At 49.9% G+C, this 27,191-nt stretch overlaps 1 protein-coding gene across 8 annotated transcripts in view; it reads right to left on the reverse strand.

Annotated features, from left to right (window-relative positions):
* Abr (ABR activator of RhoGEF and GTPase) overlaps nt 1–27,191 on the reverse strand; it is a 198,784-nt gene that overhangs the window by 71,904 nt on the left and 99,689 nt on the right. For 4 of the 8 annotated variants that reach the window (XM_039085523.2, XM_039085531.2, XM_039085530.2 and 1 more), the window contains one exon: nt 19,570–19,754. In XM_039085523.2, the coding sequence (XP_038941451.1) occupies nt 19,570–19,754 (185 nt within the window). Of the gene's footprint in view, nt 1–4,967; nt 6,275–16,595; nt 16,669–19,569; nt 19,755–27,191 lie in introns of those variants that run through there. The other 4 variants (XM_039085524.2, XM_039085528.2, XM_039085527.2 and 1 more) reach the window with 2 other exon arrangements.

Genomic DNA, 27,191 nt, shown 5'->3' on the forward strand with positions numbered 1-27,191 from the left:
GTACTAAGTGCTCTTCACGGGCACCTCACAATCTGGTAGGTATAATAAACATCGGGCCCTGAGGCACAGAGGGTGCAAATGGCCAGCTGCATAGGGAGCAGCCCAGCCTCCAACACACCCTGGAGTCCAGGAAGGTGGGGCTCCAGCTCTGAGATCAGATCCACAGTGACCTCCCAAACCTGACCTGTTTGCCTTCCAAGCTGCAGGGCACTGCTCCCACACTGCCCCTCAGTCCTCACACTCAAGGATTTACCTGAGTATCTGGCAAACACTTTGTAAAGAGGTGGGCTTCACTGCGGTTCTCCTTAGCCTCTGGAGAGCTGGTGATCTGAAGAAGCCTTCCTCTACTGCGGGGCAAGACCATTTTAACAAGACCCTTGCCTCATAATCCTATCCCAAAGGCTCGTTTTGAAAAGAGAGAACTAACACACACTCTCTCTCTCTCTCTCTCTCTCTCTCTCTCTCTCTCTCTCTCTCTCAAAAAGCAATCGTCAGTCATTTCCAAGAGTCCCCACTCTGGGCTATACTCCTAAAATTCAAGCTAGGATGGGGTGTGGGCAGCTGAGAATTTAATGATGTGAAATGATGCTCTGTGAATTTCACTGCCCGTGAGCCTGTGGCTCAGTTGGCAGTGGAGAGCCTTCCATCTTCGAGCAGTGACGGCTTTCTGGAGATCATGTACGCTCCTGCTTTGGGACAATTTGGAGATGGCTGCACCTGGTTCTCCAGTTATGGCCTGGCCGCTATCCTCCTGCAGCGCACTCAATAAACTTAAAGGCAAACCAAAGCCTAGAAATCCATGGCTGTTCCTTCAGTCCTTGTGGGAGATTTGTTTGTTTCATAAAACACCAGCGCTGAGAATTCATTTGTTCCTCCTCTGCTACATGCTGGGCACTAGTAATACAAAGGAGGAGACGGTTGTTCTCAGCATGTTTTCCAGAGATGCCCACATGCATCGAACCCCCTGGGCAAATGCTCTACCATGCACGCAGCTAGTCTTTTCCCAACGCAGAAAAGCTGTCACTCAGTTCTCTCCAGTCGGGGCTTATAAATCAGTGGGCACCACCATCCCCAATTTACACATCTGCTAGACTACTGCAAGTCTGTCATCTGGAGGCCCCTAAATCAACACACCAGGTCACTATGGTCGTATCTCTGGCCTGGCCTTCTGCGGAGCTGAGGGCTAAATAAAGCCTCCTAAGGTTTGGTTGTAAGCCAAGTCAAGAAACAATCTTTCTATGGCCCCTTATCTTCTCCTAGGCAACAGTGAGGACTAAGCAGGCAGGCCCAGCTCCAGCTGTGCTTTAAGCCAGAAGCAAACCGACAAGGGACTGAGGCTTTGTAGGCAGCATAATTTAGCCCAAGGGCCATACGAGTTTGCAAGGAACACTCAGGATTAGAGTAGATGTCATGTGGGGTTGTACTCACATCAGGAGCCCAAGTCAAGTCATAGCCTCAGGACAGCTGGGCCCTCTCATACCTAAGAGAGTACAGTACATGGAGTCTCTCCCACCCCAAGTACCTCTTCTCCTGCTGCTCTCTGAAGCTTTGGCCAGATTCATATACTCCATATATGCTGAAGAACCTCAGTTGCCCATACCCACCAGTATAGCGCTGCCACACCAGCATATTACAAGTTTCCACTATGTAGACTGGGCCGGCCTTGAACTCACAGAGATCCTCCTGTCTCTACCTCCCAAGTACTGGGATTAAGATGTGTCCTACCATTCCTTGGCCGATATTGATTTTTATATGGTCTTATCCTAAGTTTTGTATCAAATCATAGAAATGATAGATGAGTACTGTTTTTCCTCATATATATTAAAACATATACCTACAATAAAACATATAACTGGGGGCTGGAGAGATGGCTCAGTGGTTAAGAGCACTGTCTACTCTTCCAGAGGTCCTGAGTTCAATTCCCAGCAACAACATGATGGCTCATAACCACCTGTAATGGGATCCCATGCCCTCTTCTGGTGTGTCTGAAGACAACAACCATGTACTTACATAAAACAAATACATAAATCTTTTTTTAAAAAAAGAAGTTAAAAAAATATGTCAAGGGTCACCTAAAATCATCTCTCGAATCACCAATTATGTGCCCCAATACTTCTGGAAACACCAGTGGGGTGATGGGTAGCACTACCACTGCAGAGAGGAGACCTGAGCAGTCAAACAGGAATAGAGGCATTTCAGACAAGCCATTCTCATTAGGCACAGATACCTGAAGAGTTAATATGGAATACAAAAGGGCTTTTTATTCCTGACAAATGAGTTCCTTGAAATAGCAGCATCTACAAGGCTCCATTCGTCAGCCCTACCTACCTTTAAATAGAATTGTGTGAAAATCTTTTGGAAGACTATGCCCCGTTTTACAGATGGGATGTGATGTCGCTATCGGTGTCTGTATTATGGGTTTACAGATCGTTAACTCCTCAAAGGAAGCACACTGGGTTGTGAGATGCAGACAGCTCCAGCTATGGAGAAAACTGCCAGCCAGTTTTGCACCTGTCCCCTAGGAAGACGAAGCACCTCGGAAATTACATTGAAACCAGGATTGATTTATAGGGCTGGCGTTTGGGCAAACGCACGGGCAACACAGCTACTGTTTAAGGTAAGTACTTCTGAAGTAAAGTAATAGCAAAGAGCAAATTGCCCTGGATTCCTACCAGCTGCCATAGAGGACTGAGCCAAGACCATCTGCAGCCAGGACGCTGAGAGCACCGTCTTGGCTCCTTGGTCCCTGCACATATGCATGTGTGGAAACGTGTACACAGTCCAGCCCTGATTCAATTAAGAGTGGTTCCCTCCTCCTCTGAATCCAGGGGCCTCTGTTATTGCTGTTCATATGTTTCTGAAACAGGGTCTCATTCACAGCCCATACTGACTTGGAACTCACTATGTATTTCAGGCTGGCCTTGAACTCCCGGTACTCTTTCTGCCTCAACCTCCTGAAGGGTAGTATTACAGGCATTCTCCACCACACCTGGTTTCTGGTATTCTTTGATCAGATGCTTCTCATGGCCTACTTGCTTTCTTGCTTCACTTTTCTGTCCCCTGTGAACTTGATCCTTTACTTGGGACTCTGTGAGAAAGGACCATGCTGTGTTTACATCTCCTCCAAGATGCCTTTGCTGAGCACTTAAGGTAGAACACAACCTGACAGCAATGAACTGATGGGCATGCTTTGCACTGCTCTGCAACCCTGGGCAATCTAAGGCCAAGCCTGACGGAGGAAGCAGGTGTTGGAGAGGTTATTACAGATGAGCAAGAAGCTCCCAGGCTGATGCTAACTCCAGAAACACCAAAGCACAGGAGAGGGGAGGAGAGAGGGGCAGAGGGAGGGCTTCATTCAGACATCATGGGAACCTCAGAGGAAGGATGATTTCAGGCATGCTAAGTATCTGGGACCCCGCTGGCAACCGCGTGCCACTCCCTGAGAACACCTCTAACACGAAACAAGGCCAGGAACCTGGTATCACTTCTGTGTGTCTCAACAAACTCAGACATTCCAGAAGTTCTCTCGAGTCCCAGCCATGCAGCCAGTACCATTCAGTGGTCAGCAGAGAGTATGCTGAAGTTATACACCATGATCCAGAGAAAGGATATGCTCAGGATGCAGCAGGAGTGGTATTAATACCAGTGCTGGGAGGGCTCCTGAGAGCAGGTCCACCAAGAACCTCAGAGACTGGCTATCCCTTGATTGCTGAACTCCCAGCATGCTCCTTGAATCATAAAGAGACTGGTGGGAAGACTGGCTACAGCATAAGTGCAGAGGTGTCCGTGGACCCAACGAAGGACATGCGCAACTTACTCTGGTGCTCTAAACAAGTACCAGATTACAGAACAGAGATGAGGTGCCAGGATCCTACTGCAGCTCCCACCCAAGCCTGCAGCCATATCTCTCCACTCCAGGCCCGCACATTTGCCACCTACCTAACCTAGGTCTGCAGTCTATTTTTAGTCTCCATTAGCTCCTTCTCGGGGCCACAGCATGGTGTGGGTGGAGTAGAGCTGTGATCATCATCTTATGCAAAGGGAAGACTCCAGAGTCTCAGACACCTAGCCAGGCAAGGCACCTAACACCACGCCCTCCAGGGCCCGTGTGGTTAGGTAGCCTGGCTTTGCAGTGTGCATACTCCCTGCCACAGTCCTCAGAGGCCCTCCCTCCAGGCACAGAAAAGAGAAGCGATAGGCTAGAGTTCTTAAAGGTAGGTATAGGCAAGAGAGGTTCTTTTCCACACCAGAGCTGGCATTCCCAACAGCCATTCCCTCCTAACTGCCTCTCTAGGTGCTCTGCTGCAGGTCTACAGACCTGGAACAAGTGGACTGCTCCTGCCTATGCCCACCTTGGGAAAAATGCTCACCTACCGGACAGCTGTTCCCACCCCCTCTCCAGCTAATTCAGTTAGTTTCCTTCAAGAAAGCCCAAGTGACCTCAAATTCTTCATCTTCCTAAAGGCTCACTTGCATTAGTCAAGACCCACCAAGTCGCCAGTCTCCTCCTTGGAAAAGAGGTAGCTCCCGTGGCTACACTTCACAAATGCCCTTATCCTCTGGTTGCCATGGAAACAATGAATTATTGCCCACTAGTTTCAAGTCGGCCAGCTCTTCTGGGGGCAGTAGGCTCACATCAGTGACAGGCCACCAGGTGACTCATGTCACTGCCAAAAAGATCCCTTAACACAGCTGACTGAGGGGAAAGCCAACAGTCACTGCCTCTAAGGACAACTGGTGCAGGGCAAGCAGGCACTCCTCTCCCTCAAGAACAGCTGCTGAGAGAGCACAGTCCTCAATCCTCTGGCAGGAACATACCAGCCCATCTCATGCTGAGTTAGGCTCTTCTACTCAGCCACGAGGCTTGTGCACGCATCAGCCATTCCTCTCCAAACACCGCTTCAGCATCAGTCAAGAACTATCCCTGCCCCCTCCCCACAAGCATCCAGGGCGTGTCACATTCCCACCTTCACGGCCACCAAGAAGGGGGACCCTGAGCCAGGGCTGGTCGGGGTTCCCAGTTCACACTCCTCCAGGAGAAAAACATCTTCATCCTCCAGAACCTTGTCCAAAAAGCCTATTGCCTCCTCTTCCTCTTCCATGGCAGCCAGAGCCGCAGAGGGCAAACAGGAAGCAGGGTCCACACAGCGGCAGCGGCAACAGCAGCAGCAACAGCAACAGCAGCAGCAGCAGCAGCAGCGGCCGCCGCGCGCCCCAGCAGGGAGGCAGGCAGGGGACAGGCGGGCGGGGAAGAGCGCAGGGCAGGCCTACACCAGCATGCTGGCCTCCGCGGAGTCGGTCCTGGCACCTGGCCACCGGCTCGCGATGAAAGGCTCCATTATGAACCTTTTCCTGCTGCCGCTTTCCAGCCGTCCTGCGCGGCGGGCCCGCCTCCCGCGCGTCCCCACCCTGAGAAAGGGGAAGCGGGGCCTCCGGGCAGCCGCTCGCGGGATGAACGCCGGACAGGGGCCGCAGCCAGCGCCCTCCGCGGTCCGTTCCTTCCTCGGCCACTCCGCTCGCCCCAGGCCTGGTGCTGGGCTCGTCCGGCGCCCCAGTGCTGGGCTGCCGGCCTCACAGAGCCCGCCCTTTCTGGACCCGGAGGCCCGATTGCTCCAAATGCACAGGAAACGCACGTCTTGACTTGCGAGGTGGAGCTGCTCGTTCCTTCTGTGGTCACCAGGCGGGCGAGCGGCTGGCGGAGGCTTCTGGAGCGAAGGAGGAGGGAGGGAGGAGGCCGCAGACAGGCCGGGCGGGCGCGGGGGGAGGTCTGCTTCCCAGAGACAAGCTTTATTTACAACTTCTCGCTGGAGCCTTCGGGCAAGGGGGGGCCCCGGAAAGTGGCTTCCCCGAGAAGCCACCCTTCACCCACTCAGTCCAGGTCCCCGTGGGGTCCTCACAAGATAGAGCCCCCTTCGCACCTCGGCCTCAGGCTCCATCCAGCACCTTTGCGGCGGGGAGGCCCACTGCCGGTGAGAAACCGCAGTTGCCATTGCACCACGGTAGAGTGAACAAGGCTTTGTATTTATACAGGAGGGGACTGTCCTGCCTCATGTCCAGCTGAGGCACAGTGCCAGACAGGGTCCTGAGCATGGGTCACTGGGCACCATGGACCACCCGAGAGCCACATCACGGTCAGGTGCTGCTGGCAATGCCACTTCCTTGTGCAATGCCCAAGGAGAGACACCCGCCTACGAGGCCAGTACACACAATCTAGGACAGGTGGCATTATCCACCCTGACCGCTCCCAGACCTCCACTCTTAAGTCTTCCCTCAAGCATCTTCCATGTTCCAGAAACTAAATTCATGCAGAAGATGAGGCTTGCATCCTGGTCCCCTAACCCTGATTGATCCCTAAGAGATACACACTCATACTGCCACGGGGGGGGGGGGGGGGGGGGAGTCTAGGGCCAGCTGCTAGAACTCTTTCACAACTCAACACTGAAGCCAACTGTGGCACATCTTTAGCACGCATTCAAAGTTCAGGTAAGGCACGCACAAAAGTCCTGAACTGAAGAAACTCCCGGGGCTCCAGCTAATTAATGTCCCCCAAAGGAAACACAGGCTCAAGTTCGCATACTCTGTATCCTTTATGTTTTCAGTTTTGTTTTGAGACAGGATTTCTGAATATAATCAAGCTAGACTTGTTTACTCTTTCTGTTGTTTATAGATTTATGTTTTGGTACATGTATGATTTATGATTGTTTTCCCTCTGTGTTTGTGTGTACCACATGTGTGTCTCATGCTTGTGTCAATCAGAAGGCATCTGATCCCCTGTAACAGTAGTCAATGACGGTGCTAGGAACTAAAGCCAGGTTCTCTACAAGAACAACAAATGCTCTTTCTGAGGGGTTGCATCCCCCACCCCACCCCACCCCCCGCCGCCAACCCCAAGACACATTTTCTCTGTAGCCCTGGTTGTCCTGGAACTCAGATTCGCCTGCTTCGGGGTTCTGGGATTAAAGGTGTGCACTGCCACCACCTGGCTGTAGCAAGCGTTCTTAACAGCTGAGCAGTCTCTCCAGCTCTGCAATTGATTTTGAGAAAGGGTCTTTCTGGGAGGCCCTAGCCATCCTGGAATCAGCTATGTAGATCAGGCTAGCCTGGCACTCTGGGATCTTCCTGCCTTTGCTTCGTCCTGTGTCACCATGCCCAAGGGAAAATGCGAATGCTTAAATAAAATCTCCTGACTTTAAGATGAAAGCAAGTAATTTACACTTTTAAAAAGCACAACACATTCTGAACCACATCCTTGCTCAGAGCTAGGCTTAAGGATGGCCACGGTGCCTTTATTCTTGCAACTGGTTGTTAGCCGTGGTTACGTGGGGGGAGGTTCCCCTTGGTGTGCCCTGTGCCCCATCTCCTTAGAAGATTTGGCTTGAAATAAAATTCAGCTTCATCAACCAACCTGCCACGTCATCCTCGTAAACTTGTGTAACGGGTACCACCAACCATGTGGTGCAGTGTCTGAATATGTCCACCAACACTTCATGTGCTTTTTATGACCAGCTGTCTTAGTTAGGGTTTCACTGCTGTGAACAGACACCATGACCCATGCAAGTCTTATAAAGGGCAACATTTAACTGGGGCTGGCTTACAGGTCAGAGGTTTAGTCCATTATCATTAAGGCGGGAACATTCTGCATCTTCTTCATCTGGAGGCTGCTAGCAGAATACTGACTTCCAGTTAGCTAGGATGAGGGTCTTTTTTTTTTTTTTTTTTTTTTTTGGTTCTTTTTTTCGGAGCTGGGGATTGAACCCAGGGCCTTGCGCTTCCTAGGCAAGTGCTCTACCACTGAGCTAAATCCCCAACCCCTAGGATGAGGGTCTTAAAACCCATGCCCACAGTGAAACACCTACTCCAACAGGGCCACACCTCCTAATAGTGCCACTCCCTAAGCCAAGCATATACAAACCATCACACCAGCCTTTCATACAACATCATACTCACTTGTCAGTGGCAACCATATGGCCACAGGGCAGAGTCAAACTGTTGAGGCCACTGCCAAAGGAAGGCAAAGTATCCCTACTGGGGACATGCGGTGACAACTCCTCTCTACTCCTCTGGGCACCTTAGCTGAGAAGAAGCATGTAGAAGGCGAGGAGAGAAGGGAGACTAAAAGGAATGAGTGTAGTTTCTTACCCTACTCCTTAAAATATTTTCTGGAACTCTGAAGTCTGGGAGAAGCTCTTGCCCTTCTGTCAGTAATAGAAAACCTGCCCTCACCAGGAGCAGGCTTTTTCATCCTGTCACCAAACTGAAATAGATGGAGAGAAGTGTGATGGGATCTCTAAGGCCTGGGCTGGTCAAGGATCTGTCCCACCAGAATTCTGCAAAGATTATCTCCTACCCATAATCCACTATTTTTTCTCAGTCCAGTTTTGCTCTGACCAAGTTATAAATAGCCAAGGCACATCTGAACTGCCCTCTCAAGCCACAACTCCTCATTTGGTTTGGGTGGGTAAGGCTGTTCCCATGGTTTGGGAACAGCCAGGCTTGGCATTCCCTAGGGCACAAGTGTGCCAACTCAGGGCCGGGTGCTACAGGTTCCTCTGTCTTCCACCCTGCCAACTCTATATGCACAGCATGGAGGCCTACATGGATCAGACCAGCAGGCAGCTGAGGACTAACCAAGGGTCTGTGTCCTTACTCCCAACCTAAGAAAATATGAGGTACCTAGAGCCATCTAATTTTCGGATGTCTCCACACTCCTCTGCTTTTTCCCTAAACCCCTCAACCCCACAGAAGCTGCTCCCCAAACATCCAAGGGGTAAACTGCCCCACCCCCACTCCAAGTGGTTGGAAATTCCAGTGAGTGGACACAGAAGTGCCATCCACTCAGAGGCCCTCAGTCCTCCCTCTGGAGGGGAAGTGACTCATAAATCCCCCGGGTGCTCCCTCCCTTTCCCTCTCAATAGTTCAAGAAGGCCCTGGACCTAGGTCTCCCCTCCTTACTCTGCCTGCTCAGCCTGGCTCCAGACTCTCCTCTCCAGAGAAACAGCCAATATGTCCTCTGACCTTTCTCAAATCCCTCAGGCGACTGGGTATACAGTGAGTGGGTTTTGGTTGATCCTCCTGCCTCCCAGCTCAAGGCTCTGTCCCACAGGCCTAGGCTCCCAGCCTTTGGAAAACACATGCCATCTTACTGCTCTGCCAATAGCGACCTACTGTCACTTCTAGGCCTGAGACTTGCACAGGCAGCTGACTCTCCTCACATGCAAGTCAGAGCAGCAACCACTCTCAGCTCCTCAAATCCAGACCAGTTAGTCCCTGCTCTTCCCCACCCCAGCTTCCTTCCCCTTCTGGCCTTCCCACTTCCATCAGTGGGCTGTTACCTTGTGGCTCTCTGTGCCCACAGCTCCACACATCCCTTCTACCAAATTTTTTGTTTCTTCCATCTTTCTCTTTTTCTTTTTTTTTTTCTTTTCTTTTTTTTTCAGAGCTGGGGATCGAACCCAGGGCCTTGCGCTTGCTAGGCAAGTGCTCTACCGCTGAGCTAAATCCCCAACCCCTTCATCTTTCTCTTTTTCAAACCGTAACCCGAGCAGGCTTTGCAACACCTCACGCCTACACAACCCTAAAAACACCGCAGAGCTCTCCACCTTGTCTGTCCAGCTAACCTGCTTACTGCTGCAGTCAAACCTTAAGGAAGCCTGGGATGTGTGACCAAACCCCGACTACTGCTGTACTCTCAATCCACTGAGGTGCGGGCTCTATAGGAATAGGATGGAGTAGACAAAAGTATTCATGCCAAGGAAAACTTCACTGGGGAGTGAGTGTCTGCTGATTAAGTCAGTAAGGGGGTAGAAGGCAGAGACAACGAAAAGGCCATGCATGCGTGGGGAGCTAATGACTACAGGCTCTGAGATATGAGTGGTGGGCTTCTCAGTAGCACCTAGAAATAGGGAGGTCTTTCCAGGCAAAGGGTGGAATGCGCAAAACAAAACTGGGGTTTTTTTGGTGTGTGTGTGTGTGTGTGTGTGTGTGTGTGTGTGTGTGTGTTTTGGTGGTGGTGCTGAAGCTAGAACCCAGGGCCTTGCATAAGCTATGTTATATCCCAGCCCTAAAGATGGTTTCTTAAGGAGGTTCAGAAAGCAGTAAAGGGACAGGAAAAAAGTAGCAGGAGATACCTATGCAGAGGGCAGCTGAGACAGGAGCATGAAGGACAAGAACCATGACCTTCCTATAGTATAGGGCACCAATCTCAAGTTCTCACCTGTTAGGTCCACATCTCAAAGCCTGCAGAGGGCTGTCTATGTACGTGTACACACACACACACACACACACACACACACACACACACACACACTCACAGGGATGTGGCCTTTCCTTACACTTACATCTGCACCCTCCTACTCCCTTACCAACTCAATCAACAAGCACTTATTACTTGCCTGCTGTACGCCAGGCATTGTGCTCATATTCAAAATGTAGTCACAAACGGGACATTGCCCTTTGTGGAGCTGATGGTCTCCGGAGCAGAATGACCACGTGACTGACTCCCAAGGCTGTGCCAACGGAAAGGCAGGCCTGGGGAGGGGCACATTTTAGAATTGTGTTGTTGAGGTGTAACTCCAGAAAGAGTAGCGTGGAAACAGCTATTGTGATTTTTAAATGTCCACACCCTCTGACTCAGCAGTCCACCCTAGGGAATTGTCTAAAAAAGCACATCTAGAAGGGCACAGGGTTGTATGTATAAAAATGTTCACTGACGTGAGAAAGCAGCACCAACTGCTACGAGTTCAAATGCCTGGCAGGGAACCGGATCTGACGGTACACTGGATTCCAATGGTGCAGTGCTACACTAGACATTCTGGCACTCAGGCAAAGGCAGGAAGATTTTGAGTCCCAGGCCTGCCTAAGTTATACAGTGGTCTAACACACACACACACACACACACACACACACTAAAACAACACAAAAAAGTGGCTTCATTAGTACTGGAGTTACAATTCAGTGGAAGAGTATTTACCCAGCATACAAGGCCTGGGTTCAATCACAGCACTGCTTCCCTCTCCACCAAAAAAAAAAAAAAAAAAAAAAAAAAGCACTGAGAGAGAAAAGAAGACCACAAAAGGAATTCAGTAGATCTTAATTTCAGATATGCAAGACATCTCTCAGTCTTTACCGAGTCAAATATCATGCTGGCCAATAGTATGGAATTCTTTTAATACGTAGTCTTCATATGGAAAAAAGCAAGGAGAAAGAAACTCTCAATAGTTTTCTGTAGGAAGTGAGCTTTCATGATCTAGATGATGTATTTCTGATAAGTGAGAATTTTGAAGATGTAATCAGAGAAAATAAAGCTATAAAAAGAAGCGTGGAGGCTGGGGTGTAGCTCAGTCAAAGACTGAGTGCTTGGCATTCTCAAGGCTGTTTAACCAGGCCCCCTCCCACACATACACACAGTGCTGCGGGGGGGGGGGACTTCGAGTGAATTGGGGAGGGCACAAGCAGGTGCTACTGATGTAACAAAGTCACAGCAGTCTCCCTAGGGGGGCGTGACGTTACAATTCAGCCATAGCTGAGCATGGTAACACATGCTTGAAACTCTAGCACTTCATTAGGAAGGCTAAGTCAAGAATGCTACAGGTTCAAAACCAAACTGGGCTACCTAGGCAAACTCTCTCTCAAAAAGCCCAGGGTGGGGAATGGGGCTCAGTAGCAGAGAGCTTCCTTCACAGTAAGTCCTCAACCTTCAAGCCACAGAAAACAGTGAAGTAAAATAAATATAAATGGGTTAGTCATACTGGTGGAGCTGAGAGACAGGCAAGTCGTGTGGAGTTACTATTCTAGGTGGAGATCGGTGGGGAAGCTTCAGAGGCTGGCAAAGAATCGAGTGATGGAGTCTGGCAGAGCGGGAGACTTTGGGTTTCACCATTATAGCCAAAAGGTTAGGTGTGGAAGGATTTCAGGCAAGTCACCTGACCATTCCTGGTGTATCCCTCATCTGACATGACATTACTCATTCTAAAACACTGCTCGATCTGTGCTCAGCAGCAAGCCACTCAGTCAGATGAACAAGGGCAGCTGGCCCACTGGCTTCTCACTGATGACTCAAACCAACACACTGGTGACAGTAACTTCTGAAAGGGCTAGGCACATTTTCAACTCCAGGCCTCTGCCACATGCAGTTTCCTTAGCCTGAAGATGTCCATCCAGCTCTCCTGGCATAAGCTTGAGCAACAGCACCAGGCTCTGGGGAGCTTGGTTAGCCCCGGAATAGTGCCAAGGCAGGTAGGGTCACAGGAGCCACAGAAAAAACTGGATTCTTCCACTCCCGCACCCTTGTTTCCCCCTCTGCCTTCTCTTTCCACCATAGCAAGCATCACTCAAGAGATCACCTGAGCCTGGCATGGTGGCTCACGTGTGTCACGTACTAGGGAGACAGAGACAAGAAGAGCTATAGGTTCAAGGCTAGCATGGGTTACACAGTGACACTGTTTCAAACAGTATAAAATAAAACTCAGAACTCAATAGCATAAAGCTATTGGGCACAAGCCAACACTGTTTATATGGTAAAAACTAACAAAATCAGGGGCAGGAAGGACGGTTCAATGGTTAAGATGTTTACTGCTCTTCCAGAGGACAGGGGTTCAGTTCCCAGCACTCACATGGCTGCACACAACTGTTTATAACCCCAGTCCCAGGGGATCCAACACTCTTCTGGCTTCCATGGGCTCCTGCATACATGCAGTTACATAAACTTATGAAAGTGTGCACGCACACACACATAGATACTTATACACACACAGGAAGGGGTGGAGTGAGAGAATTCTCCATTGGACTCTGGATTTGAATTCTAGCTTTGCCTCTTAAAGCTCTTCGACACTGGGCAAAGCATTTAAATGTGCCTTGGTTTCCTTATCCATAAAATGGGAATAGTCTCGTTGTATAAACGTATTTAGTCTGACTCTACAAAATAGGAACCAGTATCATACCCTCTCTAGGGCTGCTGGAACGTCTGGTGGACACAGGGCAGCACCTGAACTGAGCTGAGACTTAGTGAACACCAGTTCTTCTCACTTTCTTTGCTTGGCAGGTGTGAGGGGAAGCACACTGGGGTGGGGGGCAGCACCAAAGACTTACCTCCAACCTAAGAACCCAGCCACACCTGACCATTCTGTTTCTCAAGCCTATAGGGACTTTCCCACATCAGATTATACAACCCCCTTACTTCTAACTCCTCCATGATCCCTTCTCTAAGATCTCACTTGAGGTCACATGACTTTCCTTGGGGGACAGTGTACATTTCTTAAGGATGTTGGATAGACGGCCTTCATGGGGGAATCTGGGGCTTGGGGTGTGGCCTGGTGACAGTACTTGTTTAGCATATCCACAACCCTGGGTCTCCTGAGAGTCAGGTAAAAGGTGGGGGCTCAGGTTAAGAGAATGGTTCCTATGGAACTCTGCCAAGTAAGTAGTAGCATCCCTAGGGCAAACGGCAACCCAAAAGAAACTACCAAGGAAGGAATCTCCTCTCTGCCTCAGTCATCAGCCTCTACAGGGATCCGTCCACGGACAGGAGGCACATTACCTGTCCAAGTGTTAGCTCCTTCTTATCCTCCCCCACCCCACCCCGCACTGCCTAGACAGGCAAGGTCTTACTAGGAAACCCAGACCAGCCTGGTAAGATTGCAGGCATGCGTTGCCACGACTGGCCTGCTGGACAGTTAGTAGCTCAACCTGAATCTTATTTCACAGTAACTACTCTCTTTCCGACACCCACCACACTGGCACATGCCTCCTACTGGGCAGTCACGTAAGCTCCTCCTCCCTCGGAAAGGAAGAAAAGTTGCTCTGGCCCTGCCAGCACCTACCAGTGGAGAAACGCAGTAACAACAGGAAATAATGTAGCCTTAAGATCCTGCTGGTTCTCTGGGACCCTTCTGGGCCCCTGGGAGGAAGCAGAGAGGCAGAGCCTCTGACCTTAGTAGCTCACCTCTGTCCTTCAGGAGGACACTTTTTTTTTTGGAGCCACTATCTTCCTATTTAGTCCAGGCTACCCCAGAACTCACTATGAATCCAAGCTGGCCTCAAACTCAAATATCCTCCTGCTTCAGCTTACTCAGGGACAGATATAGGAATGGGCTACCACATCCAGCTTGAGGATACACTTGGTGGCTGTCACCACGCTTGTTTCATACTGGAATCACTATTTTTACCAGACACCTCTTTTCTTCCTCCCTACTTCCTTCCAAATTTCAGGATATCCAGGGCAGAGAACTGTTCTGGTTGGGCCCACCCTCCTATCCACAGTGCCCTGGGTATCTGCAGATTAGCATACCTTTATTGAATAAATATGACTTTGGGAATAACCTTATTTGCAGGTAAGAAATAGATTTATGAACTGTGCTCCCAGCAGGTCAGTGGGAGAAGAGAGATCGGAGAAGGTGGGAAAACCACAGGGTGGCCAGGCCAGTCAGGTGTGGTCCATTGGGGAAGACACCAAGGAAGCTAATACGGGTGTGAAAGGGGGACATGGCCTGGAGAGGGTAAGGAGAGCTCACTGGTAAGTAGCCAGTGTCACACTGAGGTGCTTAATCTTCTTCCTTTCCAGCCTGTCAAGGCCCAAGGCTCGAGAAGCCCTTGTTTTGCCATGTATTTTCCAGCAGCAGGTGGCACACCATAGATGCACAGAAGAGACAGTTACTGTCTTCACTGCAGCAGAGACAGAAAACCCAGCAGGGCAGAAACAGAAGCAAGGCTGCTGAGCCTCCACCAGGGCACCCAGGTCTTTCCACATAGCCCCAATTGACACCCCAGCCTAAGAGGGCAGGGAGGACAGTGGTTCTGCCCAGTTTCATCCCTGACTTCTCCACTCCAGAACACAATTCAATCCCAAATATCGATCAGGAACCCAGAGGTGACTTGTGACTGGGAATTTACCACAGAAGCTGGGGGGAGGGGGGGCACAAAGGGGTGGCCAAGAATGCTGTTCCCCATCTAGAAGGGCAGATATCAGCCCCAAGAACTGTGTATGACACCCGCCCCAGCACTGGGGGGCCAGTTGGGTTGTCAGAGCCACTCAAGCATAAGCTTCACAAGACCTCAGACTGAAATAGAGCCCTGGCCCCACTGGATCCAATAGTCTCTGGTGAATTCTTTCAACTCCCTGGGGGTCAGTTTCCCCACTATACAAGGAGAGCAGGGCATATATCTTGCAGAGACATCATGGATTTTAAAAGAAGCACCCTATGTGAGAAGCTTGGTCTTCTCCGTTTTGACCTCCGGGTCCTCATGCCAGCTGGTCTGCACCCATGCAGACCTTACAGATTACACAGCATTCCGGCCTGTAACATCTCACGGCAGACTCATGAGAGCTGTGTAAGGTTGCACGGAGAGAGGATTCTCAGTATCTCCCACTTACTGATTTAGTAAAGTCAGAGAGGGCATCCTTGGATGGCACACATTCAAAGTAGAAGACAGACAAAACCCAGATCTTTTCTCTGCCTTGGGGTTCCTTTGACTACATCATCCAGAGAGGAGACAGGAACTTGATCTATAGCAATGAGACTTTCTGTTCAGACTGTGGTTCTAGGGCAGGAAGTTGCTGCTGAATGGGAGTGTCCTCGCCTTCTTTCCCAAGGGAAACTATACACTCCCAGTTGAGTTCAGCCACCAGCAATAGGTGACCCTGGCCCTGTGCCAGGACATCATGCTTAGCCTATGCTTGGGAAAGACCTGCAAAGCAGGGTTTGTGGTTCATCTGTTACCCCTGGGGCACAAGCCAAGACAAAAAGTATCACCGTACAGTCTTGGCTGAGGCTTTCACTCTTGGGAGGACAGACCCAGAAAGGAGGTGAGCTGCAAACAGATCCAAGTTCCAGCATGTGTTTATCAGATTCGAGTCCTTGCAATGTTCCGGGTCCCAGCCCATGACGGAAGTTTTGTGAGGATTGTTTGTTTTGAGGCAGGTGCTTACTATGCAGCCCAGTCTGGGCCTAGAAACCACAATTCTCCTGCCTTTGCCTCCTGAGTGCTGGGACTGAATGTACTCAATGCTATAAGGCTCCCTCCCTGTGAACAATCCCTGGCCATTCCTCACAGCCTCCCTTCAGAGGAGCTCCCTTAAGGAGCCGAGGAAATAGTGTTCCGTTGTACGTATGACCTTACTCAGTGTTCTATAGCCAGAATGCAGAATTTCATCTTCCCAAAGCTTATGTTATCTCCGGTCTCTAGGCCACTGACAGTTCATTCTATGTGCCAACCCGACTGGACCAGGAGGTGTCTACATATTATCCTGGGTCTGTGGGATGGTTCTCAATGAGATTCACATCTGAATCGACAGACTGAGCAAAGCAGATGCCCTCCCCAAGGTGAGCTGGCCTTGCCTCTCTAGTCAGGAATGGTGGTGCATGCATGACCCAGCACCAGGAGGCACAGGCAGAAGGATTATGAGTGTCAAGCCAGCCAGGGTGATAAAGTAAATTCCAGGACAGCCTCAAAAACAGAATCCTGTTTCAAATAAAAACAGAGGGGCTCCACCTGCATACGCCTGCTAGTGCTGGGACTCTAGTCTTTTCCAGACTTTGGACCCTGAAACACTAGGTGTTCTTGAGCTTAATTACACCTAGAATCTTTCACCTTTGACTCACCTGATTTTCATGCCTCTGGACTTGGACTAGGATTACAATGTTGACTCTCCACTGAATGACCCTGTTTGGTGTCCTGTAGCCAGAAAGCAGAATTTTGCACACACACCATTTGCATTGTTTTTCTAACACATAAACCAAATTTTGACCTTCCCAGATACAACTTGGCTGCATGTTTGGGTGTGGAAAGTTTAGCTGCCAGGCTGTGCCAAGAGCTAGATATCTGAATATCTAAAACAATTGTCTGATTTGGTCCAAAAGTCCCCTCTGTTCCAAAGTTCCTAACAGGAAGCCTGGCAGGGGAAAAGACTGCCTGGCCAAACGAGCACGGCTACGTAGCAGGAACCCTTACACACACACACACACACACACACACACACACACACACACACACACACATTCGTACACACTCACACAACACAGACAGACACACACAGAGAGACACATGCACACACAGAGACACATACACAAAGAGACAGAGAGACAGACATACCCACCGACACAGACACACACAAACACACACACACACACAGAGATACACACGCAGACGCACAGAGAGGCACAAAGAGACAGACAGACACACACACACAGACACACACAAACACAGACACACACCAAGCCATACATACACAGCCACAGACAGACAGACACGCACCTTTTAAAAAGACAGAAACAGATCATCACAAGAACTCAGAAGCAGGGTTTGCACAATCCAGGCACCCCATTGCAAAGAGCAATACTTGCAGAGTCCACTAGGTGGGGCCAGTGACCCAACAGAAAGAGCAGAAAGGCTGTGAGCTCCAGGAAGGCAGCAGGGGTTATAGCTGGGGGAGGCAGCTGGGGCAGACAGCATCCTGCAGCTAGAATTGCCTCAGCCATTCCTAACTGGCATCAGTAATCCCTCCACCTATCAATGGTGTGAAAACCAGTGCTGAGAGCCCTAAGTACTCCAGTGGACTGTTTTCTGTAAATATTTAACATTTCGAAATCTCCCACTCAAGCTATTCCCTTCTGACCATCAAGAACAATGGTACAAAGTGAAGCTGCTACCCAAAGCTAAGAGCCCCAGGCAGGGATATGGCCCTGCAGTACAAAGAGCACGGGCAGGATATTTCACCAGGAAACCCAAGTATCTATGGATAAACGTGTCTATGGTTGAAGGTATCTATGGATAAAGGTATCTATGGATAAACGTATCTATGGATGAAGGTACCTATGGATAAGGGTATCTGTGGATAAGGTATCTATGGATGAAGGTACCTATGGATAAGGTATCTATGGATGAAGGTACCTATGGATGAAGGTACCTATGGATAAAGGTATCTATGGATAAGGTATCTATGGATAAGGTATCTATGGATGAAGGTATCTATGGATGAAGGTATCTGTGGATAAGGTATCTATGGATGAAGGTATCTATGGATGAAGGTATCTATGGATAAGGTATCTATGGATAAGGTATCTATGGATGAAGGCAGGCATGAGGAAGGAGGGGAAGGGAGACAAGAGGTAGAACCAAAGGGGGAGACTGCACAGACCAGGCCCCACATGGGGATTACAACGGGCATTATCCTGCACTGCTTACAGAGGGGTATAGGCTAAGTCCCTTGGGGAGATCTGAACCCCACTGCTCTACAACCGGAAGGCAATGATAGAGAACCAGAGTTCTCTCTTCCTTTCTGCTCCTATTGGCCTGAGTCCAGGTCCCAAAACAACCGCTCCCCCATTGATTCAAACACCCTGCCTATATGTGGTCAAAATGGCTGTCTCTAATCCATTACCCCTCCTTAGGGCATCAAGCACCCAAGAATGCTGGCTGTGGGGGAGCCTGAAGCTGGCCAACACCTACACCCATCCCCTCCACCTCCTACCTACCCCCCACCATCCCTTCTCAAACTTGCACCACCTGGCAGTACTGAGCTCTGTCTAGGCCTCTGTTGCCACGGCAACAGTGTGGCTTCCCCCCAAGTGGGATGCTGGTTGCCAAGGCCCTTGTTGCCAAAGGCTATAACAGCCACCCCAGTGCGTGAAGAGGGGGTGAGATCCTGCAGAGGGTGGGAAGGAGCAGGGGTTCTTCCAAATGGTAGAGTCCAGGCAGCCTCCAGGTGGGTGGGGGTATTAGGCCCTAGAGAAGGGAAATGCATTGCATAGCATCTCTGATGCTCCCCTGGGGGCTTCAGGGAGAGGAAAGAGAACCGCACAAGACACACACCTGTTCAAGCTGGACCAAAAGGACCTATGAAACTGAGTTTCCCTCCACCAAAACAAATGGCTATGGTTCTCCCCAACTCCAGAAAAGAGCCCCAAGGAATCTCCACCTGGCTTGCTCACGTATTTCAAATGCGTGCACTCATGAGCTGGGCCCAGTGCTGATCCCTATCACTAGGAACAGCACTAATCCTAAGTACTACAATTCTCCACACACCCCTGTCTCCCTGCCCTATCAACGCATAGTTAATATTCCTTACAAAAGGCTTCTGAGAGGACAGCTCCTGCCTCTCCTGGCAGCCAGGAAGTTAGGCACGCAGGCCGATTCCTTTCCTGTGGAACAGAACAGAGCTGGAGACGCTCATCCTGGGGAACACTATAGAAACATTATGTACAAACAGGGAGCTTGAGAGCTGTACTGGCTCTGTGGGGGCACTTGTCCCACAGGCCATCTATATCCAGCCAGATAGAGAAGCCTGGTCCTTTCAGAGCCCCCTCTGCAAACCATTGAGAGACCAAGGTGACTGAGAGGGAGCGAGAGTATCCAGGAAGCAGAGGAACAAACAGCCGACAGAGCGGGGAACAGGTGAGGGACACAGCGCAGCAGGTAATGGAGGACCTAGATGACAGGCATCAGAAGTCCAGACCCAAGTCCAGACCCACCCTCCCCCAGCCTCACTGCCAACACTGTCCTAAGCAGATCCTGGCCCACTTCTTGTACATATCTTTCTACCTCCCCTCCCCAGAAGAAAAAAACAGGAGTACCTACCCCAGGTGCCAACCCCTCAGGTGGGGTGGGTGAGATGCTCTCCCCACCGCCCTGGCTGCGAGCGCTGAGCTGGGGCGACATGGTGGGTGACTCGTCGATGTATGGCATGGTCTCCGAGCCCTCGGGGGGCCCCTTCTGCTCCTCATGCCCCTCTGCGTCGTAGTCCTCTGCACCGTAGCTGAAGTCTGAGACAAGGAACAAGAAAGGCCACTGAGAGTCTTCCACCAGGGCTGCCAGGGACTGGTAGCGCAGTGGGCGCCGGCGGCGGCCCCCGGCTGCCATGGTCCCTGCTGCACCATGCACCCTGGGCCAGGGCAGGGGCTATACAGCCTGGGGAGGGAGGTGGGAGCTCCAGCAGGCACAGGCTCTGCTGAGTCCGTCAGAGGCTGCTGGGAGTCGGGGAGGAGCGGTTCTGCTGTCTCCACCCGCCTAATAGCATGTCAGCTGCGTAAGGGGAGCTGTGTTTCCTTTGCCTCCTGCCTAATTCCACGTCTAAAAATTAACAGTGGGAGCGGGAGGCAGGACGATTCCAACTCTTCTCTCTGAGTCACCATTTTGCTTTTTATAGGGAATAAGGAGGTGGGGGCGGGCCAAGCGATGTCACTTCCTCGGTCCCTCCTCCTTGGGTACCATTGTACACTGAGCTTGATCCGTGGGGGGTGAACAGGGTAGGTTTGGGGTAGGGAGCGCCCAGAAAGTGGACCCTAGGAGGCCCTCAGTCCTTTGAATGCAGACCTGCCTGCAGGACAGAGCCCATGGCAGGCAGGCGTGGGAGAGAGGGTTGTGCCCAGGCCTGGCAGGGACTTGGTGAGCAGCATGCTTCTCAAAAGCCAGCATTTATGTCTGTAATTCCAACACAACTTCCTTCAGGGCAGGCAGGAGGGAAGGGGACAGGAAGTAAGGCTGTATTAACCCCTCGGTGTTCCTAGCACCACACAAGGGCCAGCGCCCACACAGACACCCTCCTGGGGGCAGTAGGGTAGGCCACCATGGAACAGGATGGTACCTCTAGGCTTTGCTCAGAGAATAGCCTTACTAAGACCTGGGGCATCATTCTTAGCCAGCAACTGGCCAGAGAGCTGGGTGCTACTGTCTCCAACATTTTGGCCCACTATCAGTCTGTCTCAGAGTATAGGTTGCTGCAAGCATGGTGGAAGAGTCTCCTCGTCCTGAACCCTGGTCTGGGAAGGAGTCATCAGTGAGAAGAGGTCGTGGGTACAGCCTCTGAAAGTCCAGAAGGAACACGCACCATGTCTCACAGAGGAATGCCAAGAAGGAACCTTGGAACCACGGGTGGCAGTCAGTGTCCAGCTGCACATGGGACTTGCTGAAAACACAGGAATTTGCCATGTGGTTCCTGAACCTTGGAAGGGGCCTAGTTTTGGGATGGTGGCCAGTATGTCAGAAGAGCCTGGCTGAATCTGTCCCATTATCTACTCAGACATCACCCCCTCCAGGATGTTCCCCCGGAACCCAGTTTACAGTACCAGCAGCACAGGGCCTCCCTGATGTACAGCAGGCTCTTAGAAAGCTGGAGTGGCAGACTGAATGAGTAGAGAGATGCACCATCCACCTCAGACCTGAGGTCCAAGCCAGGCAGGCCCCAGTGAGTCAAGCTCTCTGTGGAGGCCCTGGCTCCTCCTTCTCTGTCACAACACACCGGCCCACAGGCAGCCAGAAGCCTGAGAATGGTGTCACCAGGTCACTGGGGCGCCAGGCCATGGCTACACTCAGTCCAATCTGGCTGTTGGCAGTTGATAGCTTCCCCTGGGCTCTCTGCACCTGCTTCTGCTGACTTCCTCTCCCAGGGCTCAGCTGATGTCCATTAAGCCATCTGGGGACACAGGCTATATCTCCTCAGGAAGGGCACATACATAAAGATCCACAGACCTCTTTATTCTTCCAGGGGCTCTGGGCCTCCTTGGTCATGCTGAAGCTAAAGGTGTTGGTAATGAACTATGGTAGAACTTGCCTTAGCCAACAGCTAGCCTGACCTGTATCGTACCATTACAGAAATGAATGTATTACCCAAAGGCATGGTTCACAGAAAGACCAGAAGGGAAGATAGCCTAGCTCGCCTCTAATGCAATTCCTTGCATCTTCCACAGGAAAGGAAGGTCTCTGCCAACCTTTCCCCTGGTGTGCACTCCACCTAAGCACCTCTCCAAGGCAGTTCTCACAGATGAGGTCCCTGAGCCTCAGACTTCTGCCTGAGATGGTGGAAAGGCTCTAACCTGGGTCTGCCTAAGTCTTTAAGGACTGTCCTGTCCCTTCTGAATCTCACTCTAAAGAAATCCCAGCACCTACCTTTGGCCCTCATGGGACATGTTAGCCAATGAGGGGAGCACAGGATACAGACATGAGGACTGGCATAGTGCCCTCTGCACTATGGCTAGGTAGTTTCTTTCTTGTTCCTGCCTTTCATAAAATCCTGGGAGTCTGGAACACTTCCATTAGGAGAAGAGATACAGAAAAAGAAGGAGAAAGCAACCCTCTAGGAAAGGCTGGAAAGGAACCCCACTGGGCAGACAGGCTTTGGTCCATCAAGGACTCAGGTGGGAACACTAAGTGGATAGTGGATGTGACCCGGCCACAAAAGAAAGGGAGAAATGAAGTTGCTAACAGCCAGCTCCACTTCCCCCCTCGGTAGCAGAAATCCCACTGTATTTGCAGTGGCACTAGTGACAAATGCACTAGTGAAGAGACTGCGTTTCTTAGTAGCGAGTGATTAAGCCCTTACTAATGAGCAAGTGGGATAGCTGGGTCTGGTTACCTGGACCTGTAACCCCAGCACATGGGAGGCCAGGGCAGAGGATCATTACAAGTTGAAGGCCAGCCTGCAGTACATAGACCCTGCCTGTCTTAAGGTGTTAGGTGGACATGTATAGAGACTTTGAAGATGGTTGCCTTTGGTCACAGAGGCTGGAGAGATGGCTCAGTTGGGAAAGTGTCTGCTACACAAGCATGAAGGCACAAGTCCAGATTTCCATCACACATAAGATGCCTGGGACAGGAGCACATACCTGTGAGGTAGGGAGTTCATGGAGACAGGACAATCCCTGAAGCTCACTGACCGGTAAATCTAACCAAATTGATGGGTTTCAGGTTCAGAAATACCCTGTCTTAGAAAATTAAAAGTGGGGATGGAGAGATGGCTCAGTGGTTAAGGGCACTGACTGCTCTTCCAGAGGTCCTGAGTTCAAATCCCAGCAACCACACGGTGGCTCACAACCATCTGTAATGAGATCTGATACCTTCTTCTGGTGTGTCTGAAGACAGTCACAGTGTACTTATATGTAATAAATAAATCTTTTTTTTTTTTAAAGAAAATTAAAAGTGAAGCTGGAGAGATGGCTCAGTGGAAAAGAGTATACACTGCTCTTCCAGTAGGAGGACCCAAGTTCAGTTCCTAGGACCTGTGTCAGGGAGCTCACAACCAACTCTAGGGGATCTGATGCTATTTCCTGGCATATACACGCACTCTGGGTGTGTGTGTGGCGGGGGGTGGATGCACAAATTTTAAAAATTGAAAAGTGAAGAGCAACAAACAAAAAGTTCAATCTGGACTTCTGGCTGACACACACAGGCATGTGTGCACGTGCATATGCACACACACAAACACACGTACACACACACGCTAACAAGCATACAACACGCCATGCACATATAATTTAGTAATAATAGGGGGCTGGAGAAATGGCTGGGGGACAGAGAAGTTCATGCTATCTGAACCACTACCACTTTCACCCTTTTGTCTCCTTGGTGAAATCTTTGACATCCATCTCTCAAAAACTGCTGTTGTTAAGACAGACTGCCACCAGGCAACGCTAAGGAACTATACAACAGATTCTTGAAGCTACTACACTAACTAAAAGGAGCTAGAGGTGCGTGTAGGGCCTGAATGCTTCTGCTCGGAGAATGTTCTAGGACAGACAACCCTGACCCATGTTTGGAAACACTGTCACAACACTGGCCTCTGGGAATGGGGTGTGGACACACAAGGGAACTTCCTGGGTCAGTGGAATCACTTCTTATCTTAACAGGGATCTGACATACACGGATGCACTCACTAGAACTTACCAAACCTTAGTACGGTTAAGCTTTATGCACTTCACCAAATTGTTAATGATATGCCTGCCTGAAGGAGAATCGTCTGTGATTCTGAAATACGTGCGATAGAAGAGGGAGTGGAGTGGGGAGATGCATAGATGTGAAGGGAGCAGCTGGGGGAAGTGGTGAGTGCAGACTCTAGCTAACAGGAAAGGGGCTGCTCAGTGTGCGAGACCCTCACATTTTCTCCATGTCTGATATTCCTCATAATAAAATGATAGGGGTGGGGTCAGGGTTGTCTGGGATTTGCTTCCTTTGTTTGTTTATTGTGCTCCACAGAGAGGTGTGGGCAGCATTTCTGTCTCTGATTATTTCCTGGGCACACACACATCTTTCAATCCCCATTCTTGACCTGTGGTTTGTTCAGATGACAGGAGACTTCCAAGTCTTTCCAGACTCCTCCTTCCCACTCTCAGTGAAATCTCCTCAAATCCCCACCTTGCCAGTTTTCTCCCCAGAGCAGCCAAGCTACAACCCAATTATGCCTAGCCCCCGTCTAAGACTCCATACTTCCCCACTAACTTCAATGGTACAACCAGCCTAAATTTATCAGCTGAAGAATCTCTGTAGTCCAAATCCGCCTCCACTTTATGGTTGTCTCTTAACACCCTGCACAGTCAGATCATCTCCAGGTTTCTTCGGTTGTCTGAAGAGATAGCCAAAGAGTCTACTCCTAAACCCTTTTTATTTGGAGAAAAAAAAAAAAAAGATACTTGAAGAGGACATCGAGTTGAGGATCTCAAAATAAGAGCATCTTGGATGAAAACCCAGGAACCAGAAGGGAAGACGCAGCGAAGGCCCTGTGAACGTGAGCAACCGGCTCAAACAAGATTGGACCCTGAAGTCTTGAAGGAAGTGCATCCCAACACCAAGGCCTATAATTTTCCAGAGTGTGAGATAACTTTCTCTGGCTTTAAACCACCAACTTCTGTGATAATGTGAAGGCCCCCTCCACACACCACTGCACCTGCTGCTGTGGTGCCTGAAGCCCTGCGCTCAGCCCTTTGCCCATCAGTGGGACCTCTTTAGCCCTCAAAGGCAGCTAGCTGTACCCTCTCCTATGTGTTCCTCACATGATACCAGGATGAAGCACCTTTACAAGCAGGTGAGGAAAAGATAATTATGCCATATTCTAACGAGCAAGGAAAAGAAGAAGAAAGCCTAAAATAGAGTGGCAAATGGTCAGAGATACTCTCTTTAAAGGTTAACCTCACTACAATCAAAGAAAATGCAAACTACTTCTCCTTTCCCCTTAGTGTAATTTTCCTATCAAATTAACGAGAACATAAAAGTAATGGTAGGCTTCTTGTCTGGGATGCGCGAGGCCCTGAGGGTGAAGGCCAGCACCACGAAATGACAGTGTTAATTAATAAAGTCCAAAGCTTTACAGAGAACTTTCTCGGAGCTCCTGGAACAAGTACTTCACTACCACGACTCTGCTCAGTTTATCTGGTAAACGGTACAAGAAAGTTTAGCAGTCAACACAGCTTGAAGCCAGCATAATTCAAAACTGTGCCCTGAGATAATAATATACAATTAGTTATGAATACTCATGGAAACAGACTTGTATAGGGCTAGGGAGTTGGCTCAGTGGTTAAGAGTTCTGACTGCTCTTCCAGAGGTCCCGGGTTTGACTCCTGGTAGCCACATGGTGGCTCACAACCATACCAGTCCCAGAGATCTGACCCCTTCTTCCGGCCTCTGTAGGGATCAGGCATCCACATGGTGCACAGACACATATGCAGGCAAAACATCCATACAAGGCCAAGTGTGGTGGCACACGCCTTTAATCTCCGCATTCGGGAGACGGAGGCAGGTGGACATCTGTAAGTTCCAGGCTAGCCTGGTCTACATAGAGAGTTCTGGAACAGCCAGAGCAAATAGTGAGACCTTGTCTGAAAAAAAAAAAACATAAACAACATAAATAAAACAAACAAACAAACAAACCAAAACCAACCAAAAAATACACCCATACAAGTAAATAAAAAATTGTTTAAAATAGACTTTCAAGGCTATTTATGGTTGCAAAAATATATTTGGGGCTGGGGATTTAGCTCAGTGGTAGAGCGCTTACCTAGGAAGCGCAAGGCCCTGGGTTCGGTCCCCAGCTCCGAAAAAAAGAACCAAAAAAAAAAAAATATATATATATATATATATATATATATATTTAAAACAATCTGAATGAGTAAGCATAGAGAACTGAATGAGTCAATTAGGATATATCTTCAAGACAGACTAATATACAATCAGCCAATGTTATGTGGGCGACATACACCATCACGTAAGTCAAACAGGAGATTAATAACAGTAGCATAGCATTATGTCTGAAAGAAAAAAAAAAAACCAGGAAGATCTGGACGCACACAGAAGCTGGGAGACAGCACACAGCATGATTACAGAAACTGGGTGCCATAGAATTCAAGGTCAGCCTGGGCTACACAGTAAAACCCTGTACCCCACCCACCCACCCTCAAGGAACAAAACAAAAGCAAACATTACTGAGCATGATAGTTTGGAAACCTGAGAGGAATTAACTGTGGTGTCTCTGCTCCCCAGGAAGTAGCAAACCCCGCTCGTTTTCTATCTAGTATTCTCTCTTCTTCCCTGCTTGCATCGGTTTGGTTTTATCTGAAGCTGAAACAAACCTTGGCCTCAGAAAGATGCCTACTTTCCCTGCCTCTCCTGTAAGAAGTGACCGCTAAGTACCATTCTGGCCAGCGAGAAGGCCTTCCGTTTGACTTGATTACTTGCCTTGAACTTAGCTGTGATGACAGGAGCTACAACAGCCATGCTGCTGCTGCGAGGAAAAACTGAAAAGGCAGCAAAGATAACGGTGTGAGCTGTGAGCTATGGAGCCAACTGAAAACGGTGCGCCTCCCTTCCCCAGAGGTAGGAAATGAGAGCCCTAGCAGATCAGGTTTCTGCCACGTGTAACGCACACATTTCTAAGTGACACCCTTACATCCCAGTAAAGGAAGACAAGTCTAGCATGCAATAAAAACTTCCCAGGCACGGTGAAGCAGGGAAGAGGGGTGAGGGGACCAGACATGCCAGGGATTACCACTTTCTAAGCGCATGGGATGGAGAAGACAGACTCCATCCGCTGTCTTTCAGTTTTCAGCCTCTCTGTGCCCAGCACTAGGTAGGCAGTCACTTCTGAGCAGATGCTTGGCTGAGTGGACTATGGACAGGGAGAGCGAGGTCCAGGTCTGGGAGGTCTCGACTGGATGATATGTGTGAAGCACTTAGCACATAGTAAGGGTCCAATAAATCTTAGCTGCTATTGTTGATATTATTAATTAACTCTTGAACGATGTGTGGGTGCTTGCCAGGTGGGTGGGGGCCGTGAGCAGAGTTCTAGGCAAGGAGGAGACTTGGCAATGGGACAAGTATGAAACAGCAGGGCCCCTTACAGGTCTATAAATAGCCGCCATGGCTGGAACACTGAGTGAGCAAGGAGGTGAGGGGAACAGCATGACAGAAGGGGGCACAGACTAGATCCTGAGTCAGGC

Source organism: Rattus norvegicus, chromosome 10 (genome assembly GCF_036323735.1).
Source record: "Rattus norvegicus strain BN/NHsdMcwi chromosome 10, GRCr8, whole genome shotgun sequence".
Lineage (NCBI taxonomy): Eukaryota > Metazoa > Chordata > Mammalia > Rodentia > Muridae > Rattus > Rattus norvegicus.